Raw genomic sequence first — 21,359 nt, forward strand, 5'->3', positions numbered from 1 at the left:
CTAACCTAACCTAACCTAACCTAACCGCAGGTTATGTGTGGTCTTGGAAAGATATATTACGATGTGGAGTGAACATAATGATATCGCGTTGCAGATTGCTGATGGCGCCATCTGTTATGTAGCAGCGCAAAATTATCTGTGAGACCAGTGCGTTGTAGTACGCTCCATCTGTTATGGAGCACGCAAATTATCTACCAAAGAGTTGTAGAAGGCTCTATTGCAGTTATTATCTATAACTGCAATAGAGCCTTGTGAATCAATTTTTTTTTTTTTTTTTTTTTTTTTTTTTTTTTTTTTTTTTTTTTTATTTACATTGTCGCACTGGCGGTTGGCGTTTGGCACCATCTGTTACCAAACGCCACGCTAGTTATCCATAACTGAATTGCAGATGGCGCCATCTGTTATGGAGCACCGCAAGTAATGTATGAGAGAATTGTAGAGTTGTAGAAGGCTCTATTGCAGTTATTATCTATAACTGCAATAGAGCCTTGTGAATAAATTTTTTTTTTTTTTTTTTTTTTTTTTTTTTTTTTTTATTTACATTGTCGCACTGGCGGTTGGCGTTTGGCACCATCTGTTACGGAGCACGCTAGTTATCCATAACTGAATTGCAGATGGCGCCATCTGTTATGGAGCACCGCAAGTAATGTATGAGAGAATTGCAAGAAGACCTATGATGATGATGAGAATTGCAGATAGCGCGATGGTAATGTATATATTGCGTTGTCTTGTAATCGTCATTAATTAATTATAGACATTATTTGTCCACTGCTGGACAAATAATGTCTATTAGATGAAAAGATATGGCGTAGTTTTCCGAATGCTTTCCAGCCGAGTTGGATTCGTCGCGTTGGTTTACTTCGAATTGGAAATTGGGTTACCCTTTCGGACAACTTGTCTCAGGTACTCGTCATGTCGCGTGCAGAGAACCGACGGAGGAGTGCTATACTTGTGGAGCGGACCAGAACACGGCGGAGCAAAAGTTTGAAAAGTGCCCAGCGTATGCCTATGAGCGTTGTCTCGTCCGCGGTAGTTAGGAACCGATCTGTCGAAACCGATCTGTCGCTGCCCGCCGTGATTCGGCGGATGGTGAGCAGTGAGAAATCATGGAAAGTGGTGCTCGCCTTCTGCGACATGGCATCGGAAAGGGAGTGGGAAAGTGCAGGAGAGGCGCGCCCAGTTCCGCCTCTCCTCCTTGCCCACTGGGGCCGGGGAGATGCCTGTGGGAAGGTATTGCCCCAATGGCCCTGGGAGATGTATATGACCCATGTATATATGTGGTAGTCTTAGAATCACAATCTTTTAATTCACGTATAAAAGGCTTTGGTGGTTTGATGTATTCTTGTGTATTATATTAGCTCATGGAAGCAGCTGCTAAATTACCTATTCTAAAACTTAGTCTAATTATGTTGGAAGTATATCTTACGACTGATTTGTGAATCATCACATCAGCTTTTAACTAGTGTGTCCAGTGCTAAACATAAGCCTCCCCCTTAGGGTGATTTTGCCAGTAGTTGCCACGCTTGGCAGGCGTATCGGCAACTGCAGTTAGGCTTTAAAGATGTTTTAAAAGGGACGCTGCTGCCTGTCCCTCGCCCCCCCTTAGTAAATTATTTTTTTATTTTATTTTATTTTTTTTTTTTTTTTTTAAGAGGAAGAGGTGGCTTATTGGCTTAGTGGCCGGGACCACATGGCTTTGTGGATATTCAGATCAAACGACCGCCTTGTGACAAAACTAGAAATGTAAAGTATTATTATGTACGTATGATTACGTACGATTTGTCAAGTAGATACGGATAAATAATAGTTTTAAGGATAAAAAAAAAAAAAAAAAAAAAAAAAAAAAAAAAAAAAATTATAAAAAAAAAAAAATAAAAAAAAAAAAAAAAAAAAAAAAAAAAAAAAAAAAAAAAAAAAAAAAAAATAATGCACGAATTTCTTCATATAATTAATTTATTTATACAACTATAATATCATCGTAATATTTAATCAACCATTGTATTTACAAGTAGGATCCGGTAGAGAGTATAAAGATAGTCTCTACAAATAGAGAATAGGTATTTACAATATACATACATTTATTTATTTATTTGATCGACCGCCTGCCCAAAAGGCGAGTGTTCGAGTCGTAAAATCTTAACAGTAAACAATAATTCTTAACATCATGATTGCTATAAATCTTTCAACTTCCACCAACGTCCACGGAGCGCTCGTCGCACTTCCGAGTCATCACAGACCGATCGACAGTCGTAGACACTGCGCAGGTTTGCTTGGAGAGAATGAAACGTTCATTTGTTTTTGTATGTATTTATATGTACAATATTTCACTTATACAATTATACCATTTGAAGTCCTAATAATTTGTAAAACATAATAATTTAGTAAATTATTAAACAACCTCTTTTTTCGTGAGCAACGAAATGTATAACAACAATCGTATCACCGGTGTTTGAACGTCGTCGTCGTCGCTTACCAGTAACGATATCGACACATCATCACGTCCAATAACTTTGCGTAATGTACATAAAGAATAACGGACGCTGCAATGAATAGAGTTGTGCGACACGTGCAGTGTTACATCGGGCGCACTATGTACGTGTACGTGTACGTGTACGTGTACGTGTACGTGGCTAGCGGCGGGGCGGCGGGCCGCGCGCCAGCACCGCGGCGGCGCCGAGGAGCAGCAGCGCGCTCGGGCTGGCCGCCGCCGCCTGCTGCGACGCGTTCGTGTTGCGGCTGAGCGTCGCTGCCATCTTGTCACCTGCAACAAATATTAATAATTTAAGTCCTATAATATTCGTTGTATAGTTATACAGGAGGAGGTATGGGGGGGGGGGATGGTAAGCAATCTTTATCATTTAGTCATTTACCATCCTTCAAACCAAGTACTCGAAGGTGTTCGGGTTACCGAGTACTTATTCTGTTGGTAGTTAAGGAGAATAATAATAATAATATAATGCTGAAATGTAAATAAACATATGAGTAGTGTACGAGTACCGTAAAGAATCGACATATGTATTCGAATTCTGTATACAGAGTACTCGAGTATTTACAATGTATTCGAGTCAATACCCGGCACATTCCACTAGAATTATTCACGATGGTTTCCAAGGGAACTGCGTCAGTTAAAATCCATTACAATGCAATGGGTCAGTTAAAATCCATTACTAACAATCCCTTTCCCCTCAAGGGTAGGTGATAGGTAGCGAGTGGGTAGAGTGATACTGACTGCCCTCCGAGACGAAGACGTAGATGTGTGCGGGCTCGGTGTTGGCCGCGCAGCAGGTGTAGTTGCCGGAGTGCTGCGGGCCGGCGGCGCGGATGGCGAGCGTGGACTGCGTCTTGGGGCCGGGCTCGGTCACCACGGTGACGCCGCGCGCCGCGTCGTAGTTGATCATGCGCGCGTTGTGGTACCAGAACACGTACTGCGGCGGCACCGGGCTCTGCGCTCGACGCGGAACAACGCAACTCAAATATATAAAGATAAGAATTGACGGCGACATCGCGCAGGCAATACAAGCGCACACACATACATACAACATAACAAAAGAAGTATCTTCACTATAAAATGCCATTCATTCAATTAATATTACTAAAGGAAAATTTTAAGTGAAAGCAAACAATTTCTAGTTGTTAAAATTGAATAAACTATTAAGAATGTTTTCTGATGCGTAACTAGATGGCATTAGTAGATTTTTAGTCGTCACACTTTACAAATTGTACTCTAAAATAAATTTATCAAGTGTGAAACTTTATTAATAAATAAACAAAATGTCTTGTTATTGTACTCTCCCAAAGATGATAAACAAACATTTGTAAAGAAGAGATCACAAAACAATACGATTGTTTTATCCTTAAAAAAAAAAAAAAAAAAAAAAAAAAAAAAAAAAAAAAAAAAAAAAAAAAAAAAAAAGCAATTTGTAATGCTACCATTTACTAACCCATGACTCACTGCTAACCCACAGACTCACTGCCTAGAATAAGATTCGAAGATCCGGTAAAACATTTACGAGTGTGATGCTACTATCAGCATACCTTTTCAATGATGCAGACGAGGTTGATGGTGGAGCCGGCGTCGACGTGGTGCTCGTCGGCGCCGAGGATGAACGCCTCCGGGACCGCGATGTGCAGGTGCACCAGCCGCGACAGCGTGCCCGACCCCGTCGACACCTGCAAATGCCGCGCGCCACGCGACCATGCAATCATGTCTAGTATACGTATATAGCTTTAACGAGATCGTAAATATGTTCGCTAATTTCATACTGATCTTAAAATATTCCATTTGTAATCAAGAGAGTTTATTCCTCGATAGTTCCATATTAATTTATGTCATTATGATATATATCTTGTTAAATGTGTGTCACGTACCTGACACTCATAAGTGCCGTTGTCGCGCTTTTGCACGTATTTTATTTGCAGGATCCAGTCGTCGGAGCCTTCGCTGTGCAGCACCTGGCGACAGTTTTTGTAATTTGATTAGCAACAAGTATAGGACAACAGTTGGCAACATAAGTCAACTGTATATAGTAAGTGGTAGTTTACTTGAAAGCGCTCGTCGTTGGTGTACATGAGGACACCGGAGCTGATGATATGCCAGTCCCGACGACGCACCCACGACACCTGGAATAAGATATAAGTATATGTATTTATATAACTTACAATGCAATTGAAAATTTATAATTGTATAGTGAGTAATGTGAGTGAGAACGTAATACTGACTCCTCTTTCGCCGAGGTTGCGTACAGGGCAATGCAGGAAGGCGACGGCGCCTAGTTGCACCAGCACGTCCTCCTGGGTGTTGTTGATGGTGGGCTCGCGCAGGATGTGCAGCGCGTCCAGCGAGCCGTACCAGAGGTCGCGCCACGCCGGCACCTCCGCCATCTCGGCCATCTGCGCCACGTCCACCTCGTCCAGCACCATGTCGGCGGTGCCCGGCGGCCCGCCCGTGCCGCCCGTGCCGCCCGCCACTTCACTCGGCTCCACCGCCACTACTGACGATCTTCTGATGCGACGCAGGTGCTCTGTGCGCGCACAATTACAGCGGTCATTGGTCAATAAAGCGTAACTAGTAGTACTGATTACCGAGTAGCTGATTAATGCAGCAATGATTAGCCAGTGGAAAGCGACAAACGTCGCGTCGCCTATAAACAACATAGAATAAAGTAACATATATAACTAATATATGTATATATACTAAATTGAATATCATAGTATAGTTACAATGCGATTTCCATGTAAACACCGTACTCAAACGTGTAGAGTACACAGTTTATGTTTTACCAGACAGAGACTTTATACAAAAGTCGTCTGCTTTGTTACTGTTCCATTCGTATTTCCGCTATGAAGGGCAGGATTTGGCAATGAAGTTATAGGGTTGGCAATGAGGTTACAGAGACATAATACTTTAGTTTTCAGAAATGACAACGCATAAGAATATTATGTGTGCCCCAGTATACTTTATTATGTCCATAGTATTGTTCGTGTCTATAGACAACGGTTAAAATTACCATCAGGTGCGCCGTCAGCTTGTTTACTATTCTAATTTATATAAAAATATATATCTACATAAAAAAAAAAAAAAAAAAAAAAAAAAAAAAAAAAAAATAAATAAATAAATAAAGCGTACCATGGTAAGCGGCGACGTTTCCACCGCCGGCGGCGGCGGCGAGCGCGGCGACCAGCGCCAGCGTGAGGGCGGGCACCATCGCGCGTACAGCACTGCAGCCGGGCCTCACGTCGCCACTGCACCGCTGCACCACACGGGCGCCATTCGCATTACATTTGCAACCTGGAAACAAATTATACAATTAATTAACTATTTATATTAATATTGCCACTTGTATGGAGTATGTGTGCTCACGTTCAATGTATGATACAATTAACTTAAGCATCATTAGGTAAATATGCACGAAGGTCTCATTCAAAACGGATACAATTTTTTTTTTTTATAAGGTCTCTCTTGCATGAAGCTTTTTATATCATTACAATATTTTGTATTGAAAGTGATAAGCGTCGCCTACACGCATGTTCATGCGGCATCACTAATTGTTGTAAATTGACATCCATTTATTAAATTATATAATAATTTTGTAATGACTGGGTACATTGGTCTGTCACATTCAGGTTGGTATCGATATGTTTAACAAGTCATGCTCATTATAATGTCCATACGGGTGGCGCCCCGCGGTGGGCCGGAGCGTTGCCCTCCCTATAATATAGTTGAACACAACGATGGCTGCCCATCCGTCATATTCGTGAACGAGTGCTTCTAGCAGCGATTAGTCTGTTTTAGAATTCTTGTTTGTCTTTTATCATTATGAAGTTTATGATATAATCATTTCATTCATTCCATCCATCCATCCATTCCATTTCATATAGTCATTTTTTTTATAAACTCAACTTTTGTTTGAAAGAAAAGCAAGAACTCAATTTCTTGTCTGTTCTTCTCAACTGAAGTTGTATTCTGAACTGGAAGATAAAAATTGACCATTCAAAAATGTTTATAATTAAGTTTACTTTTGAGATATACTGAAGAATAAGGTAAAAAAAAAAAAAAAAAAAAAAAAAAAAAAAAAAATGACATCCATTTATTAAATTATATAATAATTTTGTAATGACTGGGTACATTGGTCTGTCACATTCAGGTTGGTATCGATATGTTTAACAAGTCATGCTCATTATAATGTCCATACGGGTGGCGCCCCGCGGTGGGCCGGAGCGTTGCCCTCCCTATAATATAGTTGAACACAACGATGGCTGCCCATCCGTCATATTCGTGAACGAGTGCTTCTAGCAGCGATTAGTCTGTTTTAGAATTCTTGTTTGTCTTTTATCATTATGAAGTTTATGATATAATCATTTCATTCATTCCATCCATCCATCCATTCCATTTCATATAGTCATTTTTTTTATAAACTCAACTTTTGTTTGAAAGAAAAGCAAGAACTCAATTTCTTGTCTGTTCTTCTCAACTGAAGTTGTATTCTGAACTGGAAGATAAAAATTGACCATTCAAAAATGTTTATAATTAAGTTTACTTTTGAGATATACTGAAGAATAAGGTAAAAAAAAAAAAAAAAAAAAATGACATCCATTTATTAAATTATATAATAATTTTGTAATGACTGGGTACATTGGTCTGTCACATTCAGGTTGGTATCGATATGTTTAACAAGTCATGCTCATTATAATGTCCATACGGGTGGCGCCCCGCGGTGGGCCGGAGCGTTGCCCTCCCTATAATATACACTCCTCGCAAAAATTAAGGGAACATAAAAATTTTTGAAATTTTTGGGTGATTTTCAACAGGCTGTATTTCAGTGAAAAATAATCGTACAGGAAATTTAAAAAAAAGGGTTTTGAAGCTTGAAAACTCTAGTTTTCAGATTTTTTGGTGAAAAAATTTTTTGAGCTCCGGTTTCCATGCAATTCTTAAACAAAGCTGAAAATATTTTTTTTCAAAATTTTCTAGGTTTCGTTTTTCACTCTATGGGCATGGAAAAATTTTTTCGAGCTACTCCATTATATAGGTCTCTTAGCGTGTTTATTCAGCTTCAAAAATCGCTTTGGATGGCTCAATTACGACCATTTGTCTCCGAGATATCGAACTTTGAATGCAAAAGCATCCTTTTCCATTCAACTGCTAATATCTCTGGAACTACTGGTCGCACAGCAAGCGGGCGCCGAGTTTCTTTATCTGCATAAAATTTCCAATTAAGCACAGTCAAGAGTTAGTGAAGAAAAAATTTTTTTCCACCTCTAACATTGAATTGAAAAAAGTGGAAAAAAGTGACTTTTTCTCCTTTTTTGGTTACTTGGCTGTATCTTCGCTAATATGGGCGGGAAAGCTAAGGTTTGAGGAAAATTTTACAGTCTATTGTTCCTTAAAGAACCCCCTAAATCCCTGGAGCGATCGGTTCAACGGTTTTCCCGGACCAATTGATTGAAATTTTGGAAAAAATAAGGGAACAAGGTTTTTGTCCCTTAAACTCACCCTAATCCATTAAAAAATCAATAATTTCATTTGTTTTTCACTTTTTACTCATTTTTTTGTTTTTTAAAAATTCATTATCAAAAAAAAATCGAAAAAAATCAAGAAAATTTTTAAGAAAAATTTTTTTTTGAAAAGTCGAAAAAAGTTTACAAAAAAATTTTTTTTTCGTTTTTAAGAAAATCAATGTTTTTGACAAAAACTTTGATTGATGATCGATTTACCGCCGGCATTAGCGTTACCCAAAGCATACCACGTGGAGAAACACACACACACACACACTTTAGAAAATGAGTTTGGAGTCATTAAATACTGCGGAGCTGACGAACCACGGGGTCTCATTTCTTCTAAAAATTACTTACACAACACTAACACACACACTCTTCAGAAAATGAGTTTGGAGTCACGAAATACTGCGGAGCTGACGAACCACAGGGTCTCATTTTTTCTGAAGAATCCCATATCATAAACACGTGCGTAAGCACAAAAGAAGCGTAAATCCGACCGTGCAACCTCCACGTGGTATGCTTTGGGTAACGCTAATGCCGGCGGTAAATCGATCATCAATCAAAGTTTTTGTCAAAAACTTTGATTTCCTTAAAAACGAAAAAAAAATTTTTTGTAAACTTTTTTCGACTTTTGAAAAAAAAAATTTTCTTAAAAATTTTCTTGATTTTTTTCGATTTTTTTTTGATAATGAATTTTTAAAAAACAAAAAATTGAGTAAAAAGTGAAAAACAAATGAAATTATTTATTTTTGAATGGATTAGGTTGAGTTTAAGGGACAAAAACCTTGTTCCCTTATTTTTTCCAAAATTTCAATCAATTGGTCCGGGAAAAACCGTTGAACCAATCGCTCCAGGGATTTAGGGGGTTCTTTAAGGAACAATAGACTGTAAAATTCTCCTCAAACCTTAGCTTTCCCGCCCATATTAGCGAAGATACAGCCAAGTAACCAAAAAAGGAGAAAAAGTCACTTTTTTCCACTTTTTTCAATTCAATGTTAGAGGTGGAAAAAAATTTTTTCTTCACTAACTCTTGACTGTGCTTAATTGGAAATTTTATGCAGATAAAGAAACTCGGCGCCCGCTTGCTGTGCGACCAGTAGTTCCAGAGATATTAGCAGTTGAATGGAAAAGGATGCTTTTGCATTCAAAGTTCGATATCTCGGAGACAAATGGTCGTAATTGAGCCATCCAAAGCGATTTTTGAAGCTGAATAAACACGCTAAGAGACCTATACAATGGAGTAGCTCGAAAAAATTTTTCCATGCCCATAGAGTGAAAAACGAAACCTAGAAAATTTAGAAAAAAATTATTTTCAGCTTTGTTTAAGAATTGCATGGAAACCGGAGCTCAAAAAATTTTTTCACCAAAAAATCTGAAAACTAGAGTTTTCAAGCTTCAAAACTCTTTTTTTAAATTTCCTGTACGATCATTTTTCACTGAAATGCAGCCTGTTGAAAATCACCCAAAAATTTCAAAAATTTTTATGTTCCCTTAATTTTTGCGAGGAGTGTAGTTGAACACAACGATGGCTGCCCATCCGTCATATTCGTGAACGAGTGCTTCTAGCAGCGATTAGTCTGTTTTAGAATTCTTGTTTGTCTTTTATCATTATGAAGTTTATGATATAATCATTTCATTCATTCCATCCATCCATCCATTCCATTTCATATAGTCATTTTTTTTATAAACTCAACTTTTGTTTGAAAGAAAAGCAAGAACTCAATTTCTTGTCTGTTCTTCTCAACTGAAGTTGTATTCTGAACTGGAAGATAAAAATTGACCATTCAAAAATGTTTATAATTAAGTTTACTTTTGAGATATACTGAAGAAGGTAAAAAAAAAAAAAAAAAAAAAAAAAAAAAAAAAAAAAAAAAAAAAAAAAAAAAAAAAAAAATGTTAGGAGTAAACTGTTAAGCCATTTAACATTAAACACACACAGTTTTAGCATGAAGATACATTGCACGAGGGGTGGCGGGGCGGTGGGGCGGCGGGGCGCGGGGACACGACATTAGCGTTTAGGAGATCTATGTATTTTTATGTGCGGTGACATGAAAGGGTTATCGTGAATAAGCAGCGAAGGACAGGGGCGGCGGGCGGCGGGCGGCGACGGGCGCGGCGGCCGGTGGACGGGACGCGACGCCGTAAACTTAATGCCTGTGATTGATTGCCTATACGCTGGCTGCGGTCGAGATTGATGTGTTTTTTACGAGGTGCCGTATACTTGTGCCGGTACCTGCCTCCTCGCGGCCGTTGACACCATATCGCTCCTCAGTCACCATAAAATATCTACTGTATAGTGTACTTTACAGTCATCAATATAGGGTGGAGACGATAGAGTGATATCTCTCGTTCATTCCTAATACAAGATAGTGTAAAATATTTAAATTTTATTGAAAATCGACTTTAGATATGTCACCTACCGACCACCACGCTGGGCTTGGGTCTTTCCCCACTGAGAACAATATTAGCGTACTATTGCATTGATGACCATGCGTGTGATGAACATGATTTTATTTCGTAGATTCCTTCTTTTGCACTAGTTCATTTAATAAGTTCACATAAAATAGAAACAATTATAGTAGTATAGCATATATATTGCATTTTTGCGTCGAGTACGAATTACATGGATATAGTATGCTATCCTCAAAAGATAGACATATGCCATCGGGACTTTTTTGTAGACTTATACAAGAGAAACAATCCCATCATACATTGTTTTGTTACATCGAACGGATTAGGCAGCCTTCTTAACGAAAGCTTCTAGACGGCTTCATTTTTTTTTTTTCGATATCTCCCACAATATACGTCATATTTCAAACAATTTACACAACTACGTTCTTTAAGAATGACTCTCTTGATAAGTGAAAATCGCATGAAAGTCCATTCAGTTGTTTTTGAAATCAGCGCGAATATATATAGACATAGAAAGTCTTGAAAAGAGTGAACGAGAAAATAACATTAATTAAAATAATAGAGAATAGAAGAGGCAAAATGCTGGGCCACCTTATATATAGTAGAAGGAAAAATAGAGGGCAAAAGAGGAAGAGGAAGACCGAGGAATAACTACATGGGACAGATAAAAGAAACACTAGGTGTCATGTCGTATAAGGAGGTCAAGGATATAGCCTGGGATAGAGCTGGCTGGAAGAAGATGCATGATTTAGTTGCACCGACAAGAGGAAACTTATAAATGATAAAAAAAAAAAAAAAAAAAAAAAAAAAAAAAAAAAAAAAAAAAAAAAAAAAAAAAAAAAAAAAAAAATTCGTTAATTATTAACAGTAGTTTTCCACACTATATTATTGGCAAATCTATGTCCTTGGAGTCAGCACGGACAATAGACGACTTTAAAAAAAAAAAAAAAAAAAAAAAAAAAAAAAAAAAAAAAAAAAAAAAATTTTTTTTCTCTCTTTTAAGGAACTAAAGCGGTATAAAACAAGAAAAAAAAAAAAAAAAAAAAAAAAAAAAAAAAAAAAAAAATTGGCGGCCCTCTCGATGGAAAGTAATAGCCGTCATCTAAAGACCTGAGCAGTACCATGGACGTCACTTAACAATGTGTCGCCTGTTGTAGTCCCAAACAGAGCTATTTGTGTAAGACAGTTACATACAGGCCAGGCTTGTCAGATTTACAAACTGAGCTTATTTTCAAATAATTTTAAAAGGAATAAGATATCTATTCAATACAGTCGTATGTTCTTTTTCTACTAACGTATAATATCTTTATTTGTTTAAAGGAACAACAACAACATATTGCATTATATCTTTATTTGTTTAAAGGAACAACAACAACATATTGCATTATAACACATATAACAAACATTGAATATAAAGCAATATTAATGCACATGCCTTTAAAAGGTATTCACAGCATTGGCTTTAACATAATTATACAGTATGAAATGAAGTAAATAATTTTAAGGAATTATATAATACTGGACCACAAATATTTTAAAAGTTTATATCTTAACCAATTGTACACCGTTTCAGATTACAATTTATTATTGGAGCCAACAGGATGTAGTTCCTGGTTGTTGGTAAATTAGCGTGTGGGATCCACATTAATATTGCCACGATAGAAATATTGAGTTTTTACGCAGAACAGTATCTTTAGCTAAGACGTCAGTTTATTTTTGGAACAAAATATTAAAATATATTTCGCAATGTTCGCAGGTATTGTGTTGTGTTGTGTACGTCTCAGGAAATCGACTGTGAGGCATTTGTATGTTTTATATATGCAGGAGGTTCTTTTGAAGGTGAAGTAGCAATGAATGTTACAAGAAAAGATAAACACGCCGTCATACACCCTGACAACGTCTTGAAGATTTCAATAACATCTTTTAACGAGTCATCACGTAAGAAAGAGAAAAAAAGGGTTCACTTTAATTGACTAAATTTGTAATATTCTCTTTTCTAGAAAAATATTTGATATAGGTAATAAAGAATAAGTACTGTACAAATCGCAAATCCGGCCCCACATGGAGTATTGCTGTCACTTATGGACTGGAGCATCTAAATACCAGCTTGAACCTTTCGACTCGTTGCAACGACGAGCTATGAGAATTGTCGATGATCCCAGGCTCACAAGCGGTATCGAACCCTTAAGTCTTAGGAGAGATTTTGCTTCACTCTGCGTGTTCTACCGCCTGTACAATGGATTGTGCTCAGAGGAATTGTTCAATATGATGCCCACAGCCACTTTTTACCATCCATCCTCATGTCCTACAACCTCAATGGTCGCGTACTGCGCGGTTTCAGAGATGTTTCCTCCCACGAACACTCAGGTTGTGGAATGAGCTCCCTGCCGATGTTTTCCCATATTCGTTCGTGTGGTCCCAGCATAGAATAGGCCACTTCTTCTTTTCCCCTGGGTGTCATAACAGGCACTAAGGAGAGCGAGGGATGGGCAGTAGCGTCTCTCTTAAAACATCTCCAAACCTAACTGCAGTTGTCAATCCGCCTGCCAAGCGTGGCAACTACTGGCAATACCCCCCAAGGGGAAGGCTTATGTTCAGCAGTGGATAGTTAAAAGCTGATATGATGAATCTAAGTTCAAAATATATCGCATACTCGTATATGTTTAGTAAGCACTGTTGACACACGTAATTTTTACTCACAATTTGCACTGTAAAATATCTAAGTAATAAGTAGCTTAACAGTCTTTTGGGTTTATCAAGTTTTCTCGAATTTTTAGATAATATTATTATAGGATTACTTTGGACAATATAATGTGTTTTATACACATACATACGAGGATTTTAAAGCAAAAAATAAGACATTTTAAATTTTTTTCTAGGCAAACTTCTACATAAGGCTACAAAGCTGTCTCTGTGGTCACATCAACTTGTTTTTTTTTTTACAATATAAGGTAAAGGCATTAATAACCGTTCCGTACATTTGTGTACCTAGCACTGTTTTCCAGAGTGGCTTCTAAGAAAAGATGCATATGTACTCTCATCTTTCAGTTCCACTTACATGATAGCGTGTGAACGTCCTATCAGATCCATCTTCCCTATCTCCTTAAATACGCCTATGGCTTCATATATGAATTTTTTTAATTCTTTATCAAAATTATTTAAAAAAAAAGGAAGTTTAAAATTCGCTCGTATTTTTGTTCGACACTCCATAACTCCGTCAGTTCTAAACCTATTTAGATTATTTTCAGATTTTTTTATCTAAAAAAATATACTTACAGATCGATCCCATAGAAATTTTGTCAAAATTGGTTCAGTTTTAGATTAAAAGAGAGGTATAGTACATTACTGTAGCGGCCGGCAAGAGAGTCATTGATGGACGAACGTGTGAATGTGGGCCGAGGGGAACCCGAGGCACACATATGTGAGTCCATCAATGCCTAGTTGCGGCCAAGGCTTGTATAGTACTTTTCTCAAATAATGCGCGGAAATTATTCAAATTCACGTTATGTTTCATTAAAATTGTGCATTTTAGCATTGAATAGATGACCCAAAGCGTTGTAAGCTTCACTTTCTTGGCGAGTTCGCCAAAATAAGCCAGAAAAACATTTTCGGATAAGGATTTCTATTTTCTTTCATTCTTCCATTGAACAAAATTTTCATAGATTTTCAAATATTTTTCTTTAGATTTTGGCGGCAACAAGTTTTGGCGGTTCAAGTTTACTACGGCTCTTGCTGCCTCTTGAATTTCAGGTGGCGTTAAAATAATTTCATTACACTCATTGTCTTCACTTGAATTCATTTTGTCAAATACAAAAGTATTTAAAACCAATGACGAAGTTGACGAACAGCTAATAACAATAGTTTTTTACGCGCCAAAGTATTATTTTTTTTCACTAAACAGCTTTCTATGTGCAAGCCAGTTCGAAATTTGAATTAAGCCTTTGATAAGTTACCTCTTTGATCGCCATGTTGCAGAGTAGAAGATCGTTCCATTTTTAAATTACACGACAAATATGATTTTACATAGTAATTTATTTGGCCGCTAAACACGACAGATATGGATTTTCATACAACTATTGCCGGCCGCTGCTCGACCAGTACCGCAAGTTCGATTTATCTCGAAGAAGGTTATCAAAATAATGCTCAAATTTCCAAGCATGTTTGAGAAAATACTCATAATAAAGATTTGTCACAATTGACGGCGTTTTTTTAGTAAGTAGTAGCAGTTCGTAATCTTTAATTATTAGACTAGTTGTTTCATGATTGCTATATTAACAGAAAACTGGCTGGTTTGCTTGCATTTTGAGTTTACAAACTATGGCAATTTTCGCATCTATTCGTCTAGTATAATAACTTAATTCCGTGAAGTTTGATTGTGGATACCGATGTTATCAAACTCGCAATCCAGTGTTCCGCAGAGATACGAGTAGCAGAGGCGAGAGACGGTCCGCCGCGCCGCCCATTACCGGCGCAATGAACTATTACTATTACTTTAGAATTAGTATCATCAATCATACGTTGAAGCTGAGAGTCCTCTCCGTGTCTATGTTCTATAAGTACAAATGCAACGACACTACTATAAGTACAGTCTCAATACTTTCCAAAAAAAAAAAAAAAAATTTTGTAAACGCGATGTACGAGTAACTCAAAACATATGTAAAAATAGTCTACTGTAAACAATCTTTTTTTTTCTCATATTACGCTACAATAAGTGGAGATATTTATAGTAATTATCCCTTATGCGAGGTATTTGAAAAGACAACAGCTCAGACACCTCAGGCATACGGGTTTAAGGTCTAGTCCCGTCGGCAAGTCTTTAAAAATGTAGAAACATCTCTATTCACCTACATTTACATGTATGATAAAAACATTAAAACTATTTTGGATTGTTGAAGACATTTCAAGTAAGTCTTTTCATTTTGATACCTCTTTCGGAATTGTGTGGCCGCTTTGATCTTTACTCAACTATGACGATACCAAACCGTAAGGGGTTTTTATCAATCTATACTTATGAAATCGTTTGTTCTGACTGACCGTCAATACACAGCCAAAACTTAAGCCAAAAATTAAGCTTAAGGCTGTTTGGAACAGGTTTATTTTATAACGTAATGCTTACGGAATTAGGAGAGGATTTCTGAAAGAGGACAGCGTGGACAGCAGTCAGTAATATATATTACTAATTGTTGTATAAATATATATTAGATACGTGGTCATATCGTGATGTTAAATAGCCTGTGAATGAAGAGCAATACAAACCGACATTACAAAAAAAAAAAAAATTTTTATAATTAAACTAACAGAGAAAGTGTTAAAAATATTTAAAAAAAAATACAAATATATAAAAAAGGCCGGCTGACCAAGTTGCCAACAACATAGCCTTTAATATGGCCTCAAGAAACGAACTATCAAATACAAAAAGAATTTTTCAATTCCGCCCGGTAGTTCAGCGATTAGCGCGTTCAAATAAACAAACTCCTGCGGTTTATGATACAATATAACTATATATACTAACAGTTTATAAATGTATACTAATATATTTATAAATTCTTCCACCGCAGCTGTGCTCATCCGATTTTGTCGAACTTATAGTGTCAACCAATTCGTCATTATTGTCTAGGTATCTCCGACGTGCCCTACATTTTATATGAACATAATAATGGTTTCTTATTTTGGCAATTTTATTTATTTTATTTCTTGTATTTTTTTATTTTTAAACAGTTTTATTTAGCTCGACCTGTACGGTATTTATTTATTTGGGTCAAAATTAGAAATTGGAATTTAAGCACCTTCCCGTTGTCAGATTGATCTGAAATTTGGTACACACATTTAATTTAGATGACAATACAATATAATAAAATCAATAACATTATAAATCTAAGATGGCCGCCGATACAAAATGGCGGATTACATATTTTTCCTTAACCCCCGCAATATGGGTATCAAATGAAAGGGCTATACTAGTAAAACACGATGATTATGTTAAAATTTAAAATTCAATATGGACGCCGTTCCCATATGGCGGACTAGGTACATATTTTTCCACAACCACCACAATATGGGTATCAAATAATAGGACTACACTGCAGAATACTGTCATTATGTCAAAATTTCAAATTCAAGATGGACGCTGTTACAAAATGGCGTATTAGGTGGGGGCATGATTAGTCGTATCGAGAACAGTTGCGTCTAAGATTGTGTGACGTTAGAGGGGCAGATAAAAAAAAAATAGGTAATTAGATACCTCGTTAGTAAGCGGTAGTTATACCACCCAAGTTAAGGTAATAGGTTAAAACGTGCCGAGGACTGTATGCCATTAGGGTGGATAAAAATGTAATGTCGTAAGCGCTTCCCCCTCAAGATTGGGCGCATCTTGTTGTATATTAAGCCTTGCCCCTTTACTGGACTGCGGGGGGGGGGGGGGGGGGTCGACCGTCAAAATGCCCCTTAATTGTGGGAACAACATGGTAACAATAAACAAAAAATACCAACAAATATAAATAAGACTGGAGGCTTACCATTAGTACTTGAAATATTTGTAGGTGCAAAAGTAATGTTGCGGCCCAACATTGACGTTACAAAAGGATTGGTAAATGACGCTATAGGCCACATTACAGAAATTTTTTGGTCTCAGTTCCGTCGAACCCAAATGTACGAAACAGATATATCATCAGTTTTAATTGACTTTGGCACAGACGGCATGCACGTTATTTACCTTAAAGCCATACAGTTTCCAGCAAAATTCAATTATGGTACGGCTGAAAAAAGGATGTTGCCCTTAGTTTGGTCATGAGCATTCACCGTCCATAAAATGCAGGGCAGCACCGTCGACCATGCAGTAGTATATTTGGGCTCAAAATGGTTTGAGGAAGGACAAGCGTACGTGGCTCTAAGTCGAGTCAAGTCTCTGGAAGGGCTATGTATTGAGGAATTAGATTGTACTAAATTATCAGGTAAGAAACCATGTAATAATGATGCACCGAATGAATTAAATAGAATGAGGAATATTCGGTAAACAATTTCACTACTAAAAACTAAAAACAAGAAAATAAAAATCGGTAAAAAAAAAAACTTTTAAGTTAAACGGTTTTATTTTATGTGCACTGAAAACTACAAAATAAATAAATAGTTACTTACCTATCAACCTACGTAGGTGATCTCGGTCATTAATATCTCTGATGGTAGTGGTTGTCATAGCATGAACTATGTCAGCGGCCGAAAGGCAGTTCATGAGAGAACACTGACACCAGGGTTTGCTTGGTAGGTAAACTAAGCAGCCCACACTATAACAAGTAGGTATTTTGACCTTCTAGTTCAGAAATATTTTAGTACTAGGCAGAATAGCTTTTAGGCATATTAGACTAAAATAAAAACGTGGGGCCCCTCTGAAATCATACCTATAGCAGAGCATATCTTATACTTTGGTAGATCATGAGCTCGGCGTTCGCTGGTGAAGCCGTAACGGCTGGTTATTGATGGTCAAAACCTCCAGTAACGATTATAGTAAGTCGATTCAGCGGACCCTGGACTCCGGAGCTATGAGGTTTCGGATGCGACCAGGATAAACCGCTAGGATGATGATGATGACGATTATAATAAGTCAATGCAATCCACACTTAGTATAGTAGAAAGTAATACAGAAATAGTTAATGGGCCCCACGTTTTTATTTTAGTCTAATATGCCTAAAAGCTATTCTGCCTAGTACTAAAATATTTCTGAACTACAAGGTCAAAATACCTACTTGTTATAGTGTGGGCTGCTTAGTTTACCTACCAAGCAAACCCTGGTGTCAGTGTTCTCTCATGAACTGCCTTTCGGCCGCTGACATAGTTCATGCTATGACAACCACTACCATCAGAGATATTAATGACCGAGATCACCTACGTAGGTTGATAGGTAAGTAACTATTTATTTATTTTGTAGTTTTCAGTGCACATAAAATAAAACCGTTTAACTTAAAAGTTTTTTTACCGATTTTTATTCCACCTTTAAATATACTCGTGCTAAATATTATTTTCTCCGTCGACGGGTTATAATTTTCTAAACTTTTTCTTGTTATTGTCACTTTTATGATACCCTTTGAAAATATTTCCTTATTTATGTTTCATCATTTGCTGTAACCTTCGATAAGTAAATTTGAGAACTATTTCAATTGTTACTTCGCAAACTAATGATGCAGTTGTGCTTGCTGAAGTAGGTATTGTTGTGACAGATGGACAAAGTAAGACGATAAGGGTTCGATTTGTACCGTTTAATTACGGATTTCTGAACAAAATTTGAAGGAGAGAAGATAGATAAGAAGATACGAACAAGCAAAGTTTAATGAAAGCTTATACAAAAATTATAGTGTTTTATACACTGGTAAACCGGACTCCAACGCAAGTGTGCAATTAAAATGTTCTTAATTGGGTTTAAGTTGATGTTGGACGACCGACATTGGAATTGTAACAATTTCTAGTAGATAACAAGTGCTATTGACAAATAAATCGTTTTCCATTACTTAATTTTTAATAAGTACGTATCGTAATAATAGCACCATCACAGTATAATTATATTTCATTATAAGTTACGTACTTTATATCTGTTCACGTCTTATTTGTTTAAAATATATATTTAAAAAAAAAAATAGTGAAAGAGAAGACTCATGATGTGAGTAGAAGGTGCCACTAATTAATGACTTGTACATAAAATTTCTTTTTTAATTAAGAGATAATATAAATAGATACTGGTTGAATTTAAAAAATATATATTAAAGTAAGTATAGGTAACATAATTATTGACTTGTAATTATGAATTATTAAATCAAGTCTATGTTTTGTTATAGTGCGAAGGTTAAAATAAATGTAGAAAAATATTTATAATTAAGTAAGAATAGAATAATAATTATAAATTAAAAGTATTACTTAATTATCAACAGTATGCGTATATATACTATTGTTATCGGAAACAAGTTTGAAGTACTCTAAAGACAATTACCTGCCCACGTATTATCATATCACATTCAGGAACTAGTGCAGGCAATTTAAATAAAGTTGAAAAAGTAGTTGGCAATCCATAGATTCATATGTTTCGGGTGTACACTAGGCACGGTTCACATAGCACAAGTTTAGCGCGAGCGGAGCCGGCAGCGGCCGCGGCGGTGTCGGCGCGAGGCGGCGCGGTGCGTGCCGGACACGGGGACGCGCGGCGGACGAAACGTACCGCGCGATGGTCGCTCCACTACTGAGCCGATGTCGCGCGACCGGCCGCGGAGACGCACGAAACTGAAACTCGCCGCGTAGACCGAGGGCCAAACTCGAATACAGCACTTTCTTTCAGATTACTCACAATAGAAGGTAAGTATTCGTGATCGGAGTTAAGTCAATTTGGTTATTATCTGGTGTTTATTGGCTTCCACGTTAAGTTTATGTCAAAGGATGGGCAGCAGCATCCCTGTTAAAACATGTTCAAAATCTAACTGCGAATACGAACTCGCCTGCCAAACGTGACAACTATTGGCAAAACCCCCTAAGGGTGAGGTTTATATTCAGTAGTGTACAGATACAGGCTGATATAATGATGATAATGATGACGTTACGTTTAAACCTGTCCAATAAGAATTAACCAAATTTAACCAAATTTCTGATCTTTATATACTAGAACACTTCATGCTATGGGAAACTAAGGTAAAGAACATCAGGGAACATAATCCAGAACACCGAGACCCGAATAAACTTATTCCTGATTTGAATCGACCGTTATCGAATCTGGGACTTCATTTAAGCAAAGGAATGTGTCTACCACTTGGTCTGAAGAAGGGGGGAGGAGGGAAGGCTGTTTAATTGAGATTTTGCTAAAAATATAGTTTATCTAGCGACTTACGGTCGCTTCTGGAAATTATCGTGGTTAATTCCAGGTGAATTCATCACGATGGGCTAAATGGCCTTTTTACCCCCATCTATCAACCCTTACTGATACTTACGCCAGCGTATGTTGTTAGCACTGGCTAGGTTATCATTACATTATCATGCATTACAAAAAAATAATATGTCACCCACGGCGGTCGTCGAAAGCGAATGTCGTGGACGCTGATGATTGAGCTAAATTATTGTAGCAAATTCCCTCTATATTTCAAGATTGTAATAGTTTAAATATAATTTTTTTTTTTTATAATTGAGTTTATTCATTGTAATGAGTTTAGACAAATAAAACATCGTCTACGCAGATTTTAATTCTGAATAAAAATAAATGCTGCGTACGTGGCTATACCTGCATTTGTCCTGCTGCGAAATAAATATGTAGCTATAGTTGGGTTGGTCGGTAATGTAATTTTTGTTCAACTTCAAGAAGGAAAAGGTTCTCAATTCGCCTACATTTTGTATATTGTATTACGTGATAGTATGGTCAACTTTATATACACTGAACTATATGATTCGTTTACAGAAAAAAACGAACTGCAATTCTCTCGTGTTGTAAATTACTTGTTATAAATATCGAAACTGTTCCCGTCCCCTGGCTCACTCCGACACCCTTATCGACTGTAACGCTGAAACGAAGGCAGCTGGGATGCGTGGCCGTGGCGGTGGGGGGGTGGGGGACGAGAGCCGGTGACGTCACAGCACCGCCCGGCGTTTAAAACAGAGCAACCACAGCGCGCCGCACGCCACCACGCCACCACGCCGCACGCGAGCCGCGCCGCGACACGCGCCTCTACTTACAACTAAGTTCTTTGGCGAAGCGAGCTCTACGTTGTTAATTTAATATTTTATTTCATATGAAAACCGACGCCAAATATTATCAGACACAGTTAGTAAGGGACAAACATACAGAAAATCATTTGAATTTAAAAAAAAAGCAATCTTCGAAACTGATTGTAAATTAGCAAAGATATAGCATAGAGAAAAACATATTTTTTTAAATATACTTCAGAAAAGTGTAGGTAAAGACTATTAACTTATGTTAAAAGTATATA

General features: G+C 37.2%; 1 protein-coding gene across 1 annotated transcript; it reads right to left on the reverse strand.

The window, feature by feature from the left end:
- Window positions 1–1,937: 1,937 nt before the first annotated feature.
- LOC113521770 (zwei Ig domain protein zig-8-like) lies at window positions 1,938–19,642 on the reverse strand. Its single transcript, XM_052899930.1, has 8 exons — window positions 19,385–19,642; window positions 5,627–5,788; window positions 4,720–5,021; window positions 4,543–4,620; window positions 4,369–4,452; window positions 4,036–4,170; window positions 3,230–3,443; window positions 1,938–2,761 (listed from the first exon to the last, which is right to left on the reverse strand). Exons 2-8 carry the CDS (start codon window positions 5,703–5,705, stop codon window positions 2,631–2,633), a joined length of 1,023 nt encoding a protein of 340 aa, XP_052755890.1. The 5' UTR covers window positions 5,706–5,788; window positions 19,385–19,642; the 3' UTR covers window positions 1,938–2,630.
- Between the last annotated feature and the right edge of the window lie 1,717 nt (window positions 19,643–21,359).

Source organism: Galleria mellonella, unplaced genomic scaffold, assembly GCF_026898425.1.
Source record: "Galleria mellonella isolate WM207_F2 unplaced genomic scaffold, CSIRO_AGI_GalMel_v1 utg63, whole genome shotgun sequence".
Lineage (NCBI taxonomy): Eukaryota > Metazoa > Arthropoda > Insecta > Lepidoptera > Pyralidae > Galleria > Galleria mellonella.